Source organism: Penicillium atrosanguineum (assembly GCF_028827265.1).
Source record: "Penicillium atrosanguineum strain IBT 20685 chromosome Unknown utg000003l_segment0_segment0, whole genome shotgun sequence".
NCBI lineage: Eukaryota > Fungi > Ascomycota > Eurotiomycetes > Eurotiales > Aspergillaceae > Penicillium > Penicillium atrosanguineum.
In genome coordinates, this window is record NW_026623135.1 from 1,513,106 (window position 1) to 1,531,709 (window position 18,604).

The 18,604-nt window shown below is 48.8% G+C and overlaps 5 protein-coding genes across 5 annotated transcripts; 2 read left to right on the top strand and 3 right to left on the bottom strand.

The window, feature by feature from the left end:
* Positions 1 to 452: 452 nt before the first annotated feature.
* Positions 453 to 2,535, bottom strand: fmpF (phenol 2-monooxygenase fsqG; the record flags this gene model as incomplete). The annotated part of the gene is made up of 6 exons (XM_056884045.1): positions 453 to 1,258; positions 1,310 to 1,360; positions 1,426 to 1,758; positions 1,807 to 2,082; positions 2,133 to 2,416; positions 2,480 to 2,535. 6 exons carry the CDS (start codon positions 2,533 to 2,535, stop codon positions 453 to 455), a joined length of 1,806 nt encoding a protein of 601 aa, XP_056742323.1.
* A 349-nt stretch (positions 2,536 to 2,884) lies between these two features.
* N7443_003990 (uncharacterized protein) lies at positions 2,885 to 4,954 on the top strand (the record flags this gene model as incomplete). The annotated part of the gene is made up of 1 exon (XM_056884046.1): positions 2,885 to 4,954. The coding sequence occupies one exon, from the start codon at positions 2,885 to 2,887 to the stop codon at positions 4,952 to 4,954; it is 2,070 nt and encodes a 689-aa protein (XP_056742324.1).
* A 461-nt stretch (positions 4,955 to 5,415) lies between these two features.
* Positions 5,416 to 7,519, bottom strand: N7443_003991 (cytochrome P450 monooxygenase; the record flags this gene model as incomplete). The annotated part of the gene is made up of 7 exons (XM_056884047.1): positions 5,416 to 6,070; positions 6,120 to 6,306; positions 6,363 to 6,502; positions 6,555 to 6,660; positions 6,715 to 6,863; positions 6,928 to 7,105; positions 7,159 to 7,519. 7 exons carry the CDS (start codon positions 7,517 to 7,519, stop codon positions 5,416 to 5,418), a joined length of 1,776 nt encoding a protein of 591 aa, XP_056742325.1.
* Positions 7,520 to 8,888: 1,369 nt separating this feature from the next.
* On the top strand, positions 8,889 to 9,563 carry N7443_003992 (glutathione S-transferase family protein; the record flags this gene model as incomplete). Its single annotated transcript, XM_056884048.1, is given in 2 exon segments — positions 8,889 to 9,059; positions 9,075 to 9,563. 2 exon segments carry the CDS (start codon positions 8,889 to 8,891, stop codon positions 9,561 to 9,563), a joined length of 660 nt encoding a protein of 219 aa, XP_056742326.1.
* Positions 9,564 to 13,194: 3,631 nt separating this feature from the next.
* Positions 13,195 to 14,007, bottom strand: N7443_003993 (uncharacterized protein; the record flags this gene model as incomplete). The annotated part of the gene is made up of 1 exon (XM_056884049.1): positions 13,195 to 14,007. The coding sequence occupies one exon, from the start codon at positions 14,005 to 14,007 to the stop codon at positions 13,195 to 13,197; it is 813 nt and encodes a 270-aa protein (XP_056742327.1).
* Positions 14,008 to 18,604: the final 4,597 nt, after the last annotated feature.

An 18,604-nucleotide genomic window follows, 5' to 3' on the forward strand; every position in this document is an offset into this window, starting at 1 on the left:
TAGAGAGGGACAACAAGCGCAGGGTATGGAGAGACTGTATCTATCCGGGGAACTATCACTGCCCATTTCTCTACTCAATTTACAGTATTGCTATGTACGACGTCTTCCCAGTCATTTTCACCTAGCGTATGATCTATTCCGACTTTAATGCCTTATAATCGTGGGAATAATCGTGGGAACATCTTTCCAAAATTCATCTTTACCTTCAATTCTGACGCCGGGTAGATCAGAACCGTATTGGGCTTTCATGGCATCTTTATTTGTGCAGCTTGTTTCAGGTAAGAACGAAACCCCCAATTGAGATAGTAGATAGTCGCCATCATGAAATTGAAATCGTGTGTATTATTCAGTTAAAGAAACGGAATATCAACCAGACTTTCAGAAACACATTGCTAAAACTTGCTCGATAACTAACATTCTATTTATTTCTCGAGAGAAACCTCTCCACACGGTCAAAGTCTGGCTGAAAAACTGACCTTCTCGGGGATTCCCAAAGAAAGACCCTCAAAAAAGGTCGAGATCTGGCTCGTCTGCTCCATCCGACAAATGAGGCTTGCATAACCATCCGGGCGCATGAGAACCACACATCCGTCATCTCGATCAATCCCACAGCGCTGATAAGCCTGCCCATGGCCATCGTGATAACTCTCGTCATCGGCGTAGACTCTCCAGTAGTCCCAGCCATCAGCATCATTCCATGGATGGAAGACATCGGGTAAGTCCATCAATTCAATCTCAGCCCGCTTACTGGAATGAACAATTATTGTTTCAATACCCGGGTTCACGCGCAGGAAGTCTGTCAACCAGTGCCCAAACTCCAGCAATCTATGATACACAGGCTGTATCGCGATGTCTCCTGCGAAAACCAAAAGACGGAATTGGCCATTCATGGTCATCCGGTGATAAAGAGTTGTCGGCACACCGTCTGCCTGGTTGACCATCTGGAAGTCAGGTAGTCGCATTCCGGGCGCGAATGCCTTTGCTGTATTATCAGTCTTCTCTTCCATGGGAGGAGACTGAACAATCAACGAAGGTGCATATCGGATCCCAATGCCAGTGGTGAACCTCATAGCTTTTTGGTAGGCATTCAAGAATTCATCAAACTGCAAGTTTGGATTGGCGAATAATTCAAGGTATTCACGATCAAAGTTAATTAACTGCTGGGCGATGGGCCTTCTTTCCTGTTCGTAGGATGCAAGGAGAGATTTTGAACATTTTTGTTCGAGATGGAAGCGCAGTTTCCAACCAATATTATAGGCTTGAGGGGCCGGTCAGCGCGGTCAATCATACACTCCAAGAGAATACCTACCATCTTGAATGCTAGTGTTCATCCCCTGGCCCGCTTTCGGAGAATGTGTGTCTAGCGACAAGCAGGACTCATTAGCCGCATTTATTGAAATGTCTTACTCCTGTTCAAAGACTTACGGACTGCATCACCGGCAAGGAAGACACGATCATTCCTGGAAAAGTTGTCTGCGACGCGCTGACCGACCTGATATGCTGACCACCACGCCACCTCACCCACTTCAAAAGTATATGGATGGAAGATGGAGCGTGCAGCATTCACCACGTGGTCAACGGTTAAGGTCTTTTGGGACAACGCGGTTGGAACGTCAAGGCCTGTTCCATCCATCGCTATGTAAAATCGGACCAGCTTCCTCTCGCGAGGAACTGCCATGATCGTGCCTTGGGCCGAATGAACGACACACACCTTGCGGATATCGGGAAAGTTTGTCTTTGGCACGGCGTCCATCACACCTGGTCATTTTGTTAGCTATGATCTTGAAAGCCCTATACGTGACTTACCCCATGTTGAATCTGTGAGATCACCCCTTAAAGGGATTTTTAGGTGCTTTCTGGTCCAACTACGAGCCCCATCGCAGGCAATCACGTATCGGGCCTGGATGAGTTGTGTCTGCGAGGTCTCTTGTCCTGAATCTTTCATCATTACAGTAATGGGATATGCAAGGGGATTCTCGGCCTGTCGGTGATTAATCTGCAAGTCGACAGGCTGCGTCTGCCAGGAAATTTCGACATTCCCGTGTCGCTCAAGGTTTGCGACCAGATGGTGCTCGATTCGACCTGAATACACGTCAATTCCTTCATTGAGACCCTCTTAACGTCTTTTCTACCTTGGTCCAAAGTCATCTCCCTAGGTTTCCCCAGTTCTGGAACTCGGTCTGCAATAGTCATAGACCGCTCGACTCCTCCTTGTCCATCAGGTTCCCAGAGAACAACTTCTTCGACACGGTGAGACTCATTACGGATTGTATCACCGATCCCGAATGTATCGAGGACTTCGAGGGAAATGCTTTTCAGTCCATCTGCTTTACCAGTCTCCACAGTTCCGGACTTTTTGTCAATCACTCGCACTCGTAATCTATTACTGCCATTGAAGCAATTGGCTGCTGTCAGTCTAAGAAAACATTAGTATTCCGTGGAAAACCCCCTCTCCATGGGATCATATCTTTCCACCTACCCTGCCGGGCCTGCACCAATAATCAGAACATCGACTTGGTCGACTGTGTTCGACATGACGCTTTGTCTCTGAGATAGACTGGGGTGATTGAGTTATTGGGTTTATTCCTCGTTCAATGTACACTTCAGTGACTGTAACTGAGCCTTTTTGGATTCGATTGAAGCCCCACCATGCGCGCTGGCCTGTCTGAGATGAGTACATCGATCACCGAAAGACTCGGCGCCCCGACACATTTAGCCCCGAAGGCGGACCGAACCCATTCGGAGCCGCGAACACCAGCATCAGGCCCCACCCCTTGATACACATGAAGCAGTGGGTGATTACGTCTATAACATATCGGTCAGTTTGCATGGTAGTTGTGATTATTGTACCTTTTCATTGACCCCACCTGTCGTTCTCGCCATAATGACTGCTGAAAATGTGGAAATCACTGGGAAGGGAGCGACCACCCAAGAACTAAAAAAGACGGATTATGATCAGATTTGGGAATGGAACAAAACTGTCCCTGCTGCTATCCGCACCCCGGTCCAGGACTTCGTCCACATCAATGTCGAAACCCATCCCGATAGCCCGGCTGTGTGTTCCTGGGACGGCAATCTAACCTACGCCGAGCTAGATGATCTTTCTACGCGACTAGCAAACAGGTTGGAAGATCGAGGAGTTGGCCCTGAAGTCATCGTCCCGTTATGCTTTGAAAAATCAGCCTGGACAATCGTGGCTATGCTCGCCACTATCAAAGCCGGAGGTGCATTTGTTCTTCTCGACGCGAAACAACCCGAATCTCGTCTTCGAGATATTGTCTCCCTCACAAAAGCCAGCTTCATTATTTCCTCGCTCGCACAGCAGGCATTAGCATCCAAACTTTTGCCCAACGTCATACCAGTTTCCCATGACATCCTCCTTACGATGCCAATCACCGTTAACCCTACTCTTAAGATCGACCCGGAGTCTACCCTCTTCATCGTTTTCACTTCCGGAAGTACGGGGCTCCCGAAAGGCGTCATGAGCTCTCACCAAAGCTTCGTATCAGGAGTTCACTATCGAAGATCAGTTTTGGAGGTGCCATGTCCACGTGTCTTCGACTTTGCTTCATATAGCTTTGACGTGAGCACAGATATCATTCTATCGACACTAATGATCGGTGGATGTATCTGTGTCCCAAGCGAGTCGGAGCGACAAAATGATGTTGCTGGAGCCATCAACCGCCTTGAAGTCAACTCGGCAGATCTTACTCCCTCTGTGGCACGCTTGATTGACCCCGACGCCGTGCCCGGGCTCAAAGTTCTCAAGCTTGGCGGCGAGCTTAGCAGTGTCTCCGACGTCGCGCGATGGGCGCCAAAACTCAAACTGGTCAATGTATACGGGCCCTCTGAGTGTTTGCTTATCGCCATCAATGTTTTGACCGAGGGATGTGACCCACGCACTATTGGAAGAGGCCACGGCGCTGTCACTTGGATCGTTGACCCGGATGATCACAATACACTTATGCCGGTTGGAGCAACAGGAGAACTTGTTGTCGAGGGCCCTATCGTGACAAAGGGATATCTTCATGACCCCGACAGGACAGCAAAGGTCTTCATCGACGCCCCGGAATGGCTACAAGAGGGTCAGGACAGGGATAGACCATCTGGACTTCTATACAAAACTGGCGACCTCGTCCACTACAACCCAGGCGGTACTCTCAACTTTGTCGGTCGCAAGGACACCCAGGTAAAAGTTCGCGGACAAAGGGTTGAGCTCAGTGAAGTCGAGCACCATATCCAACAACAGCTCCTTTCACGAACAGGGAAACGCGTTTACCCTATCGTTGACCTGATCACGGCAGGAGGAACCCAGGGCCGTCCAACTCTAGTCGGATTCTTCGCTTTGAGTCAAGTCGAAGCCGTGGAGCCCGAGGATGCGCAGGATTTACAACGAGCATTGTGGGATTTGACCACGGGTCTCAACAAGTCTCTTCTCAAGACCCTACCGCAATATATGATCCCATCGGTATACATTCCCCTCTGGGAGTTTCCACTTAACACGTCCGGCAAAACCGACCGACGAAAATTGAAAGAAACAGGCTCGTCGTATTCACGTCAGGAACTAGCAGCGCTGCGAGCGCCGCCATCATCCGTGGCAAATACAACTGCGAGAAACAAACTGCGATCACTTCCGCGCACCGCCATGGAACAGAGGATACAAAGAATGTGGTCCACCGTCTTGAATCTTGAACAGTCTGAAATTGCCAGAGAAGACCATTTCTTCCAATTAGGCGGAGACTCGCTCAATGCCATTCAGCTTACAACTTTGGCGAACAGTAGGCAGCTCGGTCTCACTGTTGAGGCTATATTCCGCAACCCGGTCTTGAGTTGCATGGCCATTGTGACCAAGCCGCTGTTGGAGCACCAAATGGCTGGAATGAATATTGAACACAGGAATGGGCTCGCAAGCCACGTCGAGGTTAAGACTGAGATTGCGAATAAAGCAGGGTGATTTATTCCTTCTCATGAATTGGTATTTGTTCTTCAATCGTAGGAGATTTTCTCTCTTCCAATGGAATTACTTCAATTTACGTACAACATTCCCGTAGGTCGGTGGAAACATAGTCTTGCTAGTAGACTCAAATCAACTGAGAAGATAAATAGGCGAGTTGAAGATAATCTCATTGGGTGTAGAACATGATGTCAAGGTTGTGCGTGGATTGGCGGTCTTACTGAGCTCTGCTGAGGCTAAGAGTCCCGGTCTGAATGTGCTACGCTACAAGTGCGATGTGGTAGACGTACGCCGAGTCATCAAAAATAACATTCTATTTCAAATCATCAAAGTCAAAGTCAAACTGAGTCCCGTATTATTTCTTTACTTCCTTGCACAGTACGCGTTTTGATCCTTTTCCCTACCAAACCGCCTTGCAGACCGATCATCGAATCTTCCTTTCGCAAAGCAGGAAGTCTGCTTTATTCGGCATCTTCCTTGACTTTGGCCTTGTCTAGACGCCGGAAAAGAACATATAGTAAGACACCTGCGCCACCCAGAAGCCCAGTCAGAATAGCATACATCGTAACTAGGTGGGGGTCGCGAGTGAGTGGAGTGAAGGCCAGAGCAAGACAGGCTCCAATGCCACCCATACCGAGCCAGATGGCCTGAACCAAGGTCTTCATGTTCTTCGGAGCCTTGTTATAGGCATACTCAGTTCCCGTGGTAAAGCAGAAGACCTCCGCCAACGACCCACCAAAGTAGATGGGAATCTGCAGAAAGACTGAGACTTGATTTGGGATCGTACGGTCCTTCGCCGCGGCACATGCGAGGGGGTTGTCGTAGCATGGGCCGGACTGGTAAATGAGTTTCTGAACTCCAGTGGTGTAGGCCATGGCGAATGCCAGAACGAGGAATCCGACTGTCATGCGTGCGATCGGTCCAAATGAAACTTTTCGCTTTGTGAGGAAAGGATAGAGCCCCTTCTGAATGATGGGCGCAACGATGATTCCGGAAATAGCCCCCGCGACCTTCATCATGTCGTTCGGAATACCATAGGTAACCATCTGCCCAGCCTGAGAGATCAAGTTGTTGAAGGTTTGGTTATAGCAGAGCCAGTGGATGGGGAAGAGGAGCCTGGGATCATGTTAGCTGTGACTTCAGAGTGGAGCGTTGACCAACTTACAAAACTCGGCTGGTCAGCAGACTCAATTTGATGTCCTCGATGAATGAGTCTGTCCAGGGAACCTGTCGACTGTGTTGCTGAAGCTGGGCGTCCGGCTTTGCGGCATCCATTTTGAAGCCGCCTGCGATTCCGAGACGCAGTGCTGTGCATACCTGCGGCATTATGTTGGTGGTGGGCACAACCCGAACTGTGGCATCCATGGGTTAGCAAACAATTCTCGTAGATAAGCTTTTGCCTACTCACTGAAGTAGTGGCGTCCGAAAAGCACCGGAAGCAGGGCTAGCCACATGGCACAGCATGGAACCAAGTACGCGACCCAGAAGCCAACATATCGTTCTAACAACGGTGTAGAATCAGCCAGGAAACCAACGATATTGATTGTCCTGTTGTTCTTTAGCAAAGGCCCCAGTAGAAACTGCGAAGGGAAAGACTCACCAGTAATAAACGTTATAAATATAGGTAATAGTCAATTCCCGGTCAGAGACAACTTTTTGCCCCTTCTTCATCCTAATCCGAAACTCCTCGTCATCGTATTGGTCGGCTGTCTAGGATCAGTATGATGACCACGACTTGCGGCACTAACGAAACAACTCACCGATGAAAGGTACCACAGTAGCATTGAATGCACCGGATCCAATAGACATGAGGATACAAGCAGCGATTACCCCGCCTAAGGCAGCCCCTTCGCGGATGGCGACAGGCAGGGACGTTCCGAAGAGAATGGTGGCGCCGACGGCCTCGATACTATGACAATGTCAGCCTTTCAAAGTCAAATGAGCAGATCACAGGGAATGAAAGGATTTTATACATAGCAGCGTAAATCATGGTTTTATGGCGACCCAGCCAGCTATCAGCAATCACGGCAGCAGGTACGGGGGTAATATACGACGCAATGAACAAGACATTGACGATGTTCGAAGCCGTAGCCTGGCCTAGTCCCAGAGCTCCGGGAACTTCTCCCCCGGGCGCATTTTGCAGGTAGTTCTCTGTGAAACTCGTCAGCAAGGAGACGTGATTTGTCAGGTATAATAGCACGCACGTAGCGGAGCAGTCGCTCCATACCAGACAAAGCGTTCCAGGATACCCGCTATACAGGCTAACCAGACGCGACTTGGAACGTTGTCAACGACGTGGAGCAGATCACGCACTTCGTCTTCGGTGGCCATGCGACCATCGTCGTCGACGTCCGAGGAAGCGGGGATACTGTGAGTAGATTGGAAAGGCGCATGATCTGACTTAGAATCAAGAGTTGTATCCTGTTCTGTATTCGGGAAAGAAAGAGAAGCCTCGTTATCAGCATTGCTTTTTTTTTCATCAACTGCCAACACCAACCGTGACTGTAGATGAGGCTCTGCAGTGGTGATTGCAGAGCCGTGCACATCGGGCAAAGGGCCCGACATTTTGAATTTCGCTTGTTCGGCTGACAGGGAAATTTCGAATGGACGTAGGTTCAGAGACAAGTCAGAGACCGTACTTGTGAGGGGATGGGAGAAGGACAGTTAAGAGTGCATTCGGAGGTGGAAAGTCGGTGGAGTCGGGGTCAACCCTTTATTCATTCGGGCACGCCGAATCCGGAGCTCCGAAGGGGTCCGGCGGTGACAGGGAAGCAGGTGCAACCCTGTAAGTAGACCCTGCGTTCGTCCGTACAAAAGTACAAAAATTCGGTCTCGCCCCTAGTGGGCGAAAGAAAAAGAATGCGTCTGTTGCTTACAGTACATAGTAGTGGGCTGTATTATTCACTCACGAATTCAATCCACCTGACACCGCGATGACCCACCTCGAAAATGAATTACAAGTGGTCACACAGAATGCCACCTAACCTAGCTCCTTCAGAGCACTAGCCTTATACATGGCACTACCCACAGTGGAGAACTAGTTATCTGTATCGCAGATAGCACAGGCTGCTGGCAGCAAGTCTCCTCGGTTCAGACGTCTCCATACTGACGAATGTCTCAATAGAAATGCAATTTACTGAACGTATTCTTCCCTACCCCTCAGACATGGCAACAAAACACAACTGCTTTCACCATTCAAAGCTCCATCTGGGGTCCACCGACCCTCAACAAAACCACTTGAATAGGGAAGCTTTCCAGAGTGAACATGACAGTACTATTTCAAGGCTCGTTGTACATGTCCAGAATCACTTAATTACAGCCAGCATGAAAGATACTTGCGATCTCTGAGAAGGGCACGAGATGTTGGGAACTTTAAACACCAAGTAGGCGCATCAACTTAGCCCCTAGATTACATAGTCCCAGTGTTTCCGCCACTAACTGAGATAAACTGTGCAGTGATCCACCGGCTCTTTTCTAATACTAGCAGAAGCGTAGCATCAGCCAGATCCTGCAGCAAGTTTTGCTTGTATCATAGTTTGTGCTGTTTGTGTTGACGGCCAAGGACTAATACTTCGCTACGCGCTGCAATTATTAATCCCCCCACGCCAAGCAAGCTTTGTTTGCATTAATTTGTGCTGTTTGTGTTGATGACCAAGGGCCAATCAACGTCCCGAGGTCCAAGCGGGTTGGCTGCATAGTCCGTGGTTTGTGTCGACAACTAAAGCCTAACAGACGCCAATGAAAATCACAAGAGAATTGACTATCCAGATTACCAAGCGTTCGGTCTTCTCTGGTGCCGAACTGAATAATTCATGTCCTGATATTCCCGCCATTGGAGTATACCGGTACTTTTTAAGCCGACCAACCCTCGATTCTTGTAGTCTCTGTATCGAACTCTCTTTCTCGCAAACAATCAATCATTCATTTACTCGCCATGTCTCTCAAACCCCTCAATCTCTGGACCCTCCAGGGCCACGCCGGCTCGCCCAACCCCTGGAAGGTCCTCATGATCCTGGAAGAGCTCAAGGTTCCCTACGAGCCCAAATTGGTCGATCTCAGCGACCTAAAGAAGAAACCCTATGAGTCTATCAATCCTAATGGTCGTGTTCCCGCTCTCTAGGATCCGAACACCGGCATCACCATCTGGGAATCCGGCGCCATCCTCGAGTACCTGGGGGACACATACGACAAGCAACACACCATCAGCTTCACCGCCGGCTCGAAGGAGTACTACGAAAGCAAGCAGTGGCTCCACTACCAGGTGTCTGGCCAGGGATCGTACTTCGGGCAGGCCGCCTGGTTTACGGTCTACCACCCCGAGAAGGTGCCCAGTGCGGTCGAGCGCCATGTTAACGACATCCGTCGGGTTTCGGGCGTGCTCAATCGATCGCTGCAGAACAAGGAGTACCTCGTTGGCGGCAGGTATAGCTATGTCGATGCTGTTTTTGTGCCATGGTTTGAGGTGGCTGCGCTTTTCTGGTCGAAAGAAATGGTTCTCGAGAATGAATTCCCGCGTGTTAATTCCTGGTTGAACCGTATGAAGGCTCGCCCGGCTATTGCCAAGACTATTGATGATAAGGCGAAGGCCACGGCTGCGGAAGGGAAATAATGCAATGTGATGGCAGATAAAATCCCTAGGTAGAAGGCGAATTTTTTCTGATTGAATCCAAATACATATATCTTCTATCTTTAGATCTACCCATATCTTAAGCTAAGGTCGTAGCAGTGGGGCACAGAAAGAATGGAAGAGTGCAAATTGGTGAAGCTGGTTTTGCACTTCTCTGTATGGAGAGTGTTGTGCACTACATTCCATCTGCAATGCTAAGCCCATTCAATCCTGCTCTGAGCTGCTGGGTCCTATGATGGTCTGGACTGAGAGCCTTTTCGTAGACTTCCAGTGCTCGCTAGTGGATCCCCTCTGTCTCCTTTAGCTTCCCTTGATCTTTGTAGAGATTCTCTAAACTATGGAATGCTCCCTATATTAAAATATTATCATTTGACCAATACCCATGACATATATAATTAGCATACGGGATAAGCCGTTGTTGAAGCTTAGAATGGTCTCTATCACTAAGATCAGGAACATTATATCCAATAGGTACTAGTACTAGCTCATTGAGCTAGATCGAATTCACATTCTTATCAGTGCTAGTAACATGAAGGCACTAGACCTGTACCACTAGACGTATCGTATAGCTTCCCCCTTGTCGCTTAACTTCAAGATGAGAGAACTCGATAAGAATCCTCACACTAAATTTGAATACGAGCCCACTTGAAGAAGCCCTTTCGAACCACACTGGCACATCTGAGCTAGAACAGCCACTTCGGACTAATTCATACCAGATATCTCGATTCTCAAAGTGAGCAAGTAGCAATAGCAGCTCTACTGCGTTTAGGTGCCGCTTCTGGATCAAAAATAGATTTCAATATTGCTGATCTTTAAAATATAAGATATGAAAATTACGCCGATTATGCTGGATGAACTTCTGAAAGGAAAGCCGACTTTATATCAAGACGAGATGTGTCTTTTTCTCTGGGACGAGTTTGGAAAGCGTATCATGGTTCAAAGTACTAGCTGGCCATAATGAATCTTCCTTTCGGTCGTACCATTTGGTCTTTGTGGATGAGTCAGGTTGTGACAAAAGGGCTATGTTCAGGCGTATAGGGTGATACTATCTCGGTATAACCCCGGTGTAAATTTCCAAGTTCCACCCAGATAAACGCTATCAGATACTACCTACGTATGTTTAAGATAGAATCGTCTTAAGGCGCATATTTTAAGGTTCTACCGACGCTAATATCTTCGAGGATTTTATTGGACAGCTTCTTCAATACTGTAACAGATAGCTAAAACCAGAATCCGTTCTCATCATAGATAACGCATCTTTCCATCGTACCAGGAAGATCCGGCAGATATGCTTAGGTCGCGGCGTTAAGCTGATATATCTTCCCCCTTATTCACCTGATTTGAATCCGATCGAGGAGGTTTTCTCCGAGCTTAAGCAGTACATCAAACGAAAGTGGAATGAGTATAAAACCAACCCAAGCTAGGTTTTTGATATTTTTCTCGAGTGGTGTGTTAATGTGGTTAGTTCAAGGGTATTAATGTCTTTCACAAAATGCTGAGCAATACCCCACTTCGCACCACGCTTCGCGAAGTAATTGGGGTCTTTGTCCTCATCAATTTGGGTTAGATCTAATCTATCATCCAGTGTAACATCGCACGCCTTTCTGAGTTTAGCTTTTAATCCCTCGTCTCGCAAACGCGACTGCTACCAGGTACTGTAATCTTTCACGGCAATATCCAGAAGGCCTGAGATACAGAGGTCAGGAAAGGCGACTGACGAAGCGGCAGCATTCTGTGAAAATGGCATTATAAACACGCTGCTCCAGATATGGTATATTTTCATCGATCCCCTTGTCTCCTAGAACAGAAACTGTATATTACATGACGCGGGTGGGACCTTGTCCTTTGTAAATTACAGGAAATTGCTATACATACGATATCACTTTACCCTCTTTTCTCCCCTAAGCAACAGCCCTTCTTCCCCTGTAATGACTCTTGCGCGACACCCTACGCTAGGCTTGCAAATATAGCCCCGCGACTTGTCCCCTCAAACCTGCATATAATCCGTGATATGATAGAGAGCCAGTCACTAACCACTACTCAAATGGCTGAAGAGGCTGAGTGCGGCAAGGTCACGATCATCAATATTCGCAGAAATCTGCGGCAATTTGGCACTTCCAACTCGCATAGGTCGGATGCGCCCTGCGACAACCTGTCAGAAAAACCGGGCCTGTGCCGAGATGAGATGACAAACCGCGATAGAAGTGAGACGCCTTCATGGAGCGATGAAGAGAGGCCACTTGCAGATAGCGGACTATCCATGTAGAATAGGAGTGCTAAAAACACGCTTGGCTGCTGGTCTGCTAATGCCTTCTGTTCATACGAATCGTAACTATAGGGCCCGTCGTGTTCTAGCCATCCACCAGAGACTAGCTATTGAGGATCGTTTCCTTCTTAAGCGTTGACCGTAAACTGGGCCTAGCTCGTAGTGAAGTCCGTCATGGGTTCGGCGGCCGCGACCTGAAAAGGGACTATCTAAACAATATCGCCTGGCGTAACGTGATCCGGCAGTCTAATGGGTAAAGCTCGGTTCAAGCACCCGGGAACCAGAATAGTAGTTATCAAACGGAATCCGATCGAAGATTAAAAACTCTTCCATGCGGAGACGTTTTCCCATTGCAGAAGGGCAATACGCGTCTCTAGCTCATCTTTGACGAAAGCGCAATAAAAGGCCGTACAATCTGGAATAGATCGAATATAATCCACGGATGCACCCCATACACGGTTAGCAGTCTGACCCTCTTGGGTGGATGTTGGTTCCCGCTCGGAGACTCAGTTTACACACGCTGAAGATTGGGTGAGAAGGCAGCTCAGCCTCGATAAATCTAGGAGTCTCCACAGACATATAGAACCAACGGAGGCTGCAGTAACTTTAGTGAGATGCGTATAGAGCAGTATAATTAGAGAAAAGAACCAACCTGAGATTGCTGCGGCATTAATTCGGTTTATCGAGAACGTCGAATCGAAAATCGCTTGATGACCAGACTGCGTTCCGACGGACGGCAATGATACGTTAGGTAACAGTCGACTTCAGGGGAGTTCATCGGCATGAGCCAATAAAACTTATTTCAACGCCGCTACTTGCGGAGACAATCTAACCGAAATGAGAATTTATGCCTTAGGCATAGCAACAAGGGTGGTAAGGGAAGTACCAGCTTTATCGTAAAGTCAAGAGTTGCCAGACATTAACCGGTACGTATGCAAATGTAAGGTCGATTTCGGGTATGAGCCGAGAAACAAAGAACATTCAATGTTCCGGTCTGGTTTACTTGCTTATCGTAAATAAAGAGATTGTCAAAGTAGTCAATAAATTTCAAATCCAGTGGTATCTCAGATAGTAAAAATACAGTTCGTAGTGGTACATTGCTCAGCCTCGAGAAAGCAGGTGCGAAACGAGCAGGAATCATGTGCAGGAATAGAACATCCAAACGAGCAGATAAAGCGTTCAGATCAGACTGTTGGCGGGGACATTCACATAACCGGATGCGACAACAAAAAGCAACAGTCTTGCGCGAAAAAGATATGATAATACAGGGTTTCTTGAGACAGGTAATGAAAACATGGGAGGTAAAGGGTCGTATAATACAAAATTCATGAAAGGAAGTGGGTGTAATTATTGCCGTCCGCGTCGGAGTCCGATTCGGCCCTCTCCTATGAAAGAGTTGAATCGTTGGCTGACGTCGGTGGTGTTTGTGCGGCCCATTTGGCGCGCGCACTCGTCCCATTCTTGTTGGGAGAGGCAGAACTTCTCAAGGACCAGCTCGAGGAGGCGTTGGTCTTCTTCAAAAGACCATTCCGTTGAAGACTTTGAAGGCATGTCGGGCTCTTCGATAGAGGGGAGGACGGCATCTGGATTGATGCGCGGACCAAAGTCGGGAATCCGAGCTTCCGTTTGACGCTGGGGGGAGGGCGGTGACTGCGTGATAGGGGGAGAGTGCAAGGAATAGAAGTCCGTTGAGGAGAGGCCAAGAGGCATGTTATAGGGAGCGTGTCGTTGGCGTTTAGGGGTGGAGAATCGATTACGGGTAGGGCCCATGTCCGCGTCGCTGTCATCGTCGAAGCTTGAGCGACGGCGCTTGTTCGTGCCACGCGCGGGCGCAGAAGGCGGAGGAGGAGGTGTGGATGGGATGGAGGCCGGAGGGGGTGTTTGGCGAGGCGAGGCGGGTCTGGCAACCTTACGCGATCGAGTTGAGCGACGCGGCGGGTTGGTGGGAAGAGGACTCTGGAGGCGCTGCGGCTTGACAGACCGACGCGGCGATGGAGCGGGCGATCCGCTCAGGAGAGACTGCAGTGCGCGGCAGGTGCCGAGCAAGCCGTTACCAGAGGAGTATCCTCTGTCAGTGGGAGGTGGTGTCGAGAAGAGGCGGTTAGGAGTGAAACGAGACGACCGGCGCACATCGCATCCGAGGGCAGAAGGGAGCAACATATTGGCGCAAATGTATAGATTAGATGCGCAAAGCGAGGTAGAGGCCGGTAAACGTGAATATGAGACCACTAAAGTGGTTGTGGTGGCCGGTTGGGTCGGGTTGGGTTGGGTGTGCGCGAAAGAATTTGTGCGCGTTGCGCGGGAAAATGCGCCGGAGGGGGTTGCGAAGCGCGACGATGGAGTTGGAAGGAAAAGAAAGAATGTATAAAACAGTCGTCGAAATGCGCTTCAAAATCCACTGAGACCGGAGTGGATAGAGAGGGTAAAAGAACCCAAGTGGTGGTTGTTGTTTATTGAGCGAGTGGTTGTTAGGGAAGAAGAGGGCGGCGGGGGCAGCCGAGCGATAAAAGAAAAATGGGCTTTGGCTCTTTGGACTCGAAACTGCCGCAACCGGTCAAGCGAGTATCCACTCTTGGTTGGTTCAAAGTATTTGGGGCTGCAATTGATGTCCGATACTTGTAAATGGAAAGAGCGTGTTGCTTAATATTGCAATCAATTCAAAGAATGTGTCAATTCAAAACGAATGAGGTCAGTGCCGGGAGTATGGCCTGAATCAGGTTCAACGAGTGACCGATGACGATTAGGAAGGATTAGAGGAGTTGAGGAGTTAAGGAATACGGCTGAGGAGCTGAGATTCTTCTTCTATTATACCTAGATATCTAGGGTGTCGGTTCCTGGTGTTCCTGGTACCTGAATCCGATCTCTCTCCCAGTGAAACATGGTACAAAGGAGAGCTTCAAAGGTCAAAGGATGAAGCAAGGGCGCATGGACCAGGACCAGGACCAGGACCATGGCCTTGACCTTGACCTTGACAGGGAGCACGAGGCACTTTCACCCCTGAAACGCTCTGCACGGGTCGATCCTTTTTCCAATTACACTTCCTATTTCGGTGCGCGACCCGCGACCCGCGATGACCCGCTCCACGCTGTCATGCAATAGCCCCTCTACGTATCGGTCCGTGAGGATCGTCGCTATCAATATCATCATGACTGCATTATCGCACGTTCCATCCGCAGGCTAAGCCGACTTATCCGCGATGCAATGGCCATGACGTACATCCTGCGCCTTACAACGAACCGTGAGTCTTCATGAGAGCATGAAAAGGCGCTAGTAGGGAACCTTGGTGCGTTGAAAATTCGGCTTTGCCACCCCGAGCGACCAGACGCGTTTTAATATTCCTAGCTCGCAGGGTTGGTCTTGCTGTCCTGCCTTCCCAAAGGTTCCCAGTCCCTTTTCACCAGCCCTGAGGGGTCGGGACCCTGCCATACCAGCCCTGAAGGAGAGGATGATACTACGTTGATTCCCAGCTATAACATATTTTCCGTTGTTCTGGCTCTAAAGAATATAGATTGTGCGATGTGGAAAAATGGGCAATTGAACGCCACATGCGCAAATTGAAATTTGTCAGGCGCGTCTACGCGTACTGGACGCGTGACGCGCCGACCAATCAGTGTTTGCTCTGGAGATCCACAATGAATAAATGCCTCAAAGAGTGGGCGAAAACTTCGAAATAACGGCCATACTTCCTAGACGGACCTAGATACTCCTGCACGAGGCCTGTGCCGGAAAAGGGTGTGGGAGGGGTCTGTGCTAGGAAGGTTCCGTTCGGAGAATACTCCCTCGAGGTTCTACCTTAACCCCTTCCTCGTTGCTGATATGTACGTCGGTTGCTACAATTCAGCTGGGGAAACCTGCTGGGCATGTAGTACCTTGAACAGACAAATCAAGAACAATGATTTGCCAATCGTATATTGTGAATATTCACTATTGTATTGGATCTCTTGCTGATGTTTGATAAAGATGAAACTCGTCTGTATACATACTCCTTGCTTCCTGCAGATCTGTTACTCGGGCAGATTTTGGGGGCCAAGATTAACCTCGCGGCTTGCATTATCTCGCAGCGCCTACTGCACTTTTATTCTCACTTACGGGGTGCAGAATGCAACCACTCGGCCCGTCTAGCATGGCTTGCAGTGCATTAACCCCAACATAGAAACATAGTATCTATACACTAAACTCATCTACAATACTCCCCCATTAAATCTAACGGTGAGCACCGTTCCAATGCGGAGCTATCTAGGGGTGATTCTCTCTCCTGTCTCCCTCAACAGGCCATCCTTTCTTACCCATTGTCTAAGCCCTAAAGGAGTCCAAAAGACACTCCTCTGTTCACAGAGGCTGGATGGGCAACTTCGACCCAGCTTTACCCCTCTCACAGCGACCCAGTCTTCCGGCCCTAGTCCTAAATCCCCTCCATGCAAGGGATACAAAAGGCAAATAGGACTATTCCCTACCAGGCTCGCTCATAGGCACATCCAAGATTAGCCTCAGAACTCTACAGCCACGGGGACGCACAACAGGAAGCTGCAGCCTACCTTAATCTTTGTTTACCAAAACAGTGAGGCTCGAAGACTTACCCCGAAACCTAAACCCATTCCTTCCAAACCAATGCAAGACATGCGCCCTGTCCACAGCGGGCGCTAGTCAATCAGAGCCGCGATCTGATACATGTCGTGCGTCAAAGTGGCAGGGTGCGTTGCCCCTCCAACAATGCCTCGCTAGGGCTATCGACTCCTTGGAAGAGTATATCCACAAGGTCTCACAGCCTCACCTCCTTTGCGACTCGATTTGCGTCTTGGCGTTGGTCTATCGTCGTCCATGTCTTATCTTGATGCCGAATATGGAGATCCTGCATTCCGATGGACGGTTGACAGGTGATCGGCGACCGATGCATAGCCCTGGATCTGGGTCCCTGTATTGGATTGATTGGCAGGACGAAGGACGCTGACGGGGTGGGTAAGGCCCATTATATTTGCATTTTTGTTTGTTTTGAATCTCGCTCTGAGACAGTGTTGCAGGAGGTTGAGCTGATGTGCGGATAGTTGCAGGTTACTCCATGGCAACGATGCATGTGTGCATGCTGAATGCATATTGAATAGACTTGCTTTACAACTTCCTTTAGAAATTCAACAGTAACATGGCCGGCATCGTTACATCGTCAGCTGTGCCGAGATCTACAGCTCGAAGGGCTACGGCCTTCCTCAAAACATCGAGTCATCGTGAGACACTTCAACCAATAACCTGCCAATTGATCCACCTATGAATCCCTCGCCCAGTCCCGACAGATCAAGATCATCGCCGTGTACCCGTCTATTCAGGAATATCCCTTTCTTTCCCTCCTCTAGCTCCAACCTGTGACGGATCACCCGTGACTGGAAGCATCACCGAGTCCACCGAGCGGGCCCTTGGTCACAAGGCCCTGTCCTTGTGTCTTCTAAGTGGCCACTATTTCCATTATAGACAACTAGGGATAGCGATAACTCTCAAGCACCAAACAGAGCTGTCCAGGTAAGACCCAGGCTACTATTCATAGCCAATAGGCTGTCCCTGGACCCCTCCAACTCCGTTGCAAACAAGGGCTTCACTTTCTTGAGCCCCTCTTATTGCCACTGTGGAAAGAAGGGAACAGACTATTGAATCCACTAGGTATCTCCTTTAACGTGTGGCGATGCTTTTGGGAAGGGTATCCGCTGATAAACACAGATTCTATCCTTGAGACTCAGGGCCCAATCCGCTACCACGATTGCGTGTCCTTCCATTCACTAGCCTCCGAGTACTTCAACTTGCGCGATTTATGCTACACTTTCCTTTCTTTGAGGGTTTTCAGATCTATTGACCCCCTTCACTCATTGGCAACCTCTCTTGGAAGAATTCAGTCTTTGACCCTGGCTGATGAGGGATTTTGTGTTGCTGTTTCTCCCTTTCTCGGAGTTTGGTAGAGTATACGAATAGCCGTTATCTCCTTTCATATCGGATACATAGGAGCGCTCTTTCAAGCTTCACAGGCTTTTCCATCTCCTTTAGATCATCAATGAAGAAGGAAACCTCGAAGCTGTTCCATCGATGAATGCCCAGCGCACACGAACGCTTGCGGCCAAAACAGGGTTTCTGACAGGACTGCGTGGCGACTGAAGATGAGCGAAGAATCTTCAATGATTTCAGGCAGTGGGACACCTTTAATAGAGGGCGCCCATTTGAGCAGTTTGGCGTATATTCAAGATTCTGGGTCCTGAGGCGGTGTCTGCAATCATACCATTTATCCTCGAAACAAGTCTTTCAGTATAGGGCTAACCATCCCATAATAGAAATTTTATCATGTGATTAGGTTTGAAATAGTATCTCATGTCGCAGCCGTTTGCTTATTGTGCAATTTGCAAACAGGAAGGCCAGCCTTTTTCAATACTTCTTTTTCCTTACTACAGATAGTCGAGTGTGAAGTTCTAAGAATATCGCGATACCAATCCGTATTTTCCGCGATTTTCGGTGACCTACAGTTAATTTTACAATTTTAAGTAATATTCTGATCATGTCCATCGCTACTACAAAAGCCCAGGTTTGGTGGAAAATGCATTCCTTGGTTTGATAGCTCCGCATACGTAAGTCTCGTGTATCTGACTACGTATGCTCTATTCATACACTCCTGATTCTGGCATTCATTATCGTCTCCATTGTTTCCATAATGGGTGCCGTGCCCATCATTTGCGTCGTTAAAGCTCACCGACAGGACAGCCTCACGAAGTCATCAGCCATCCAGACA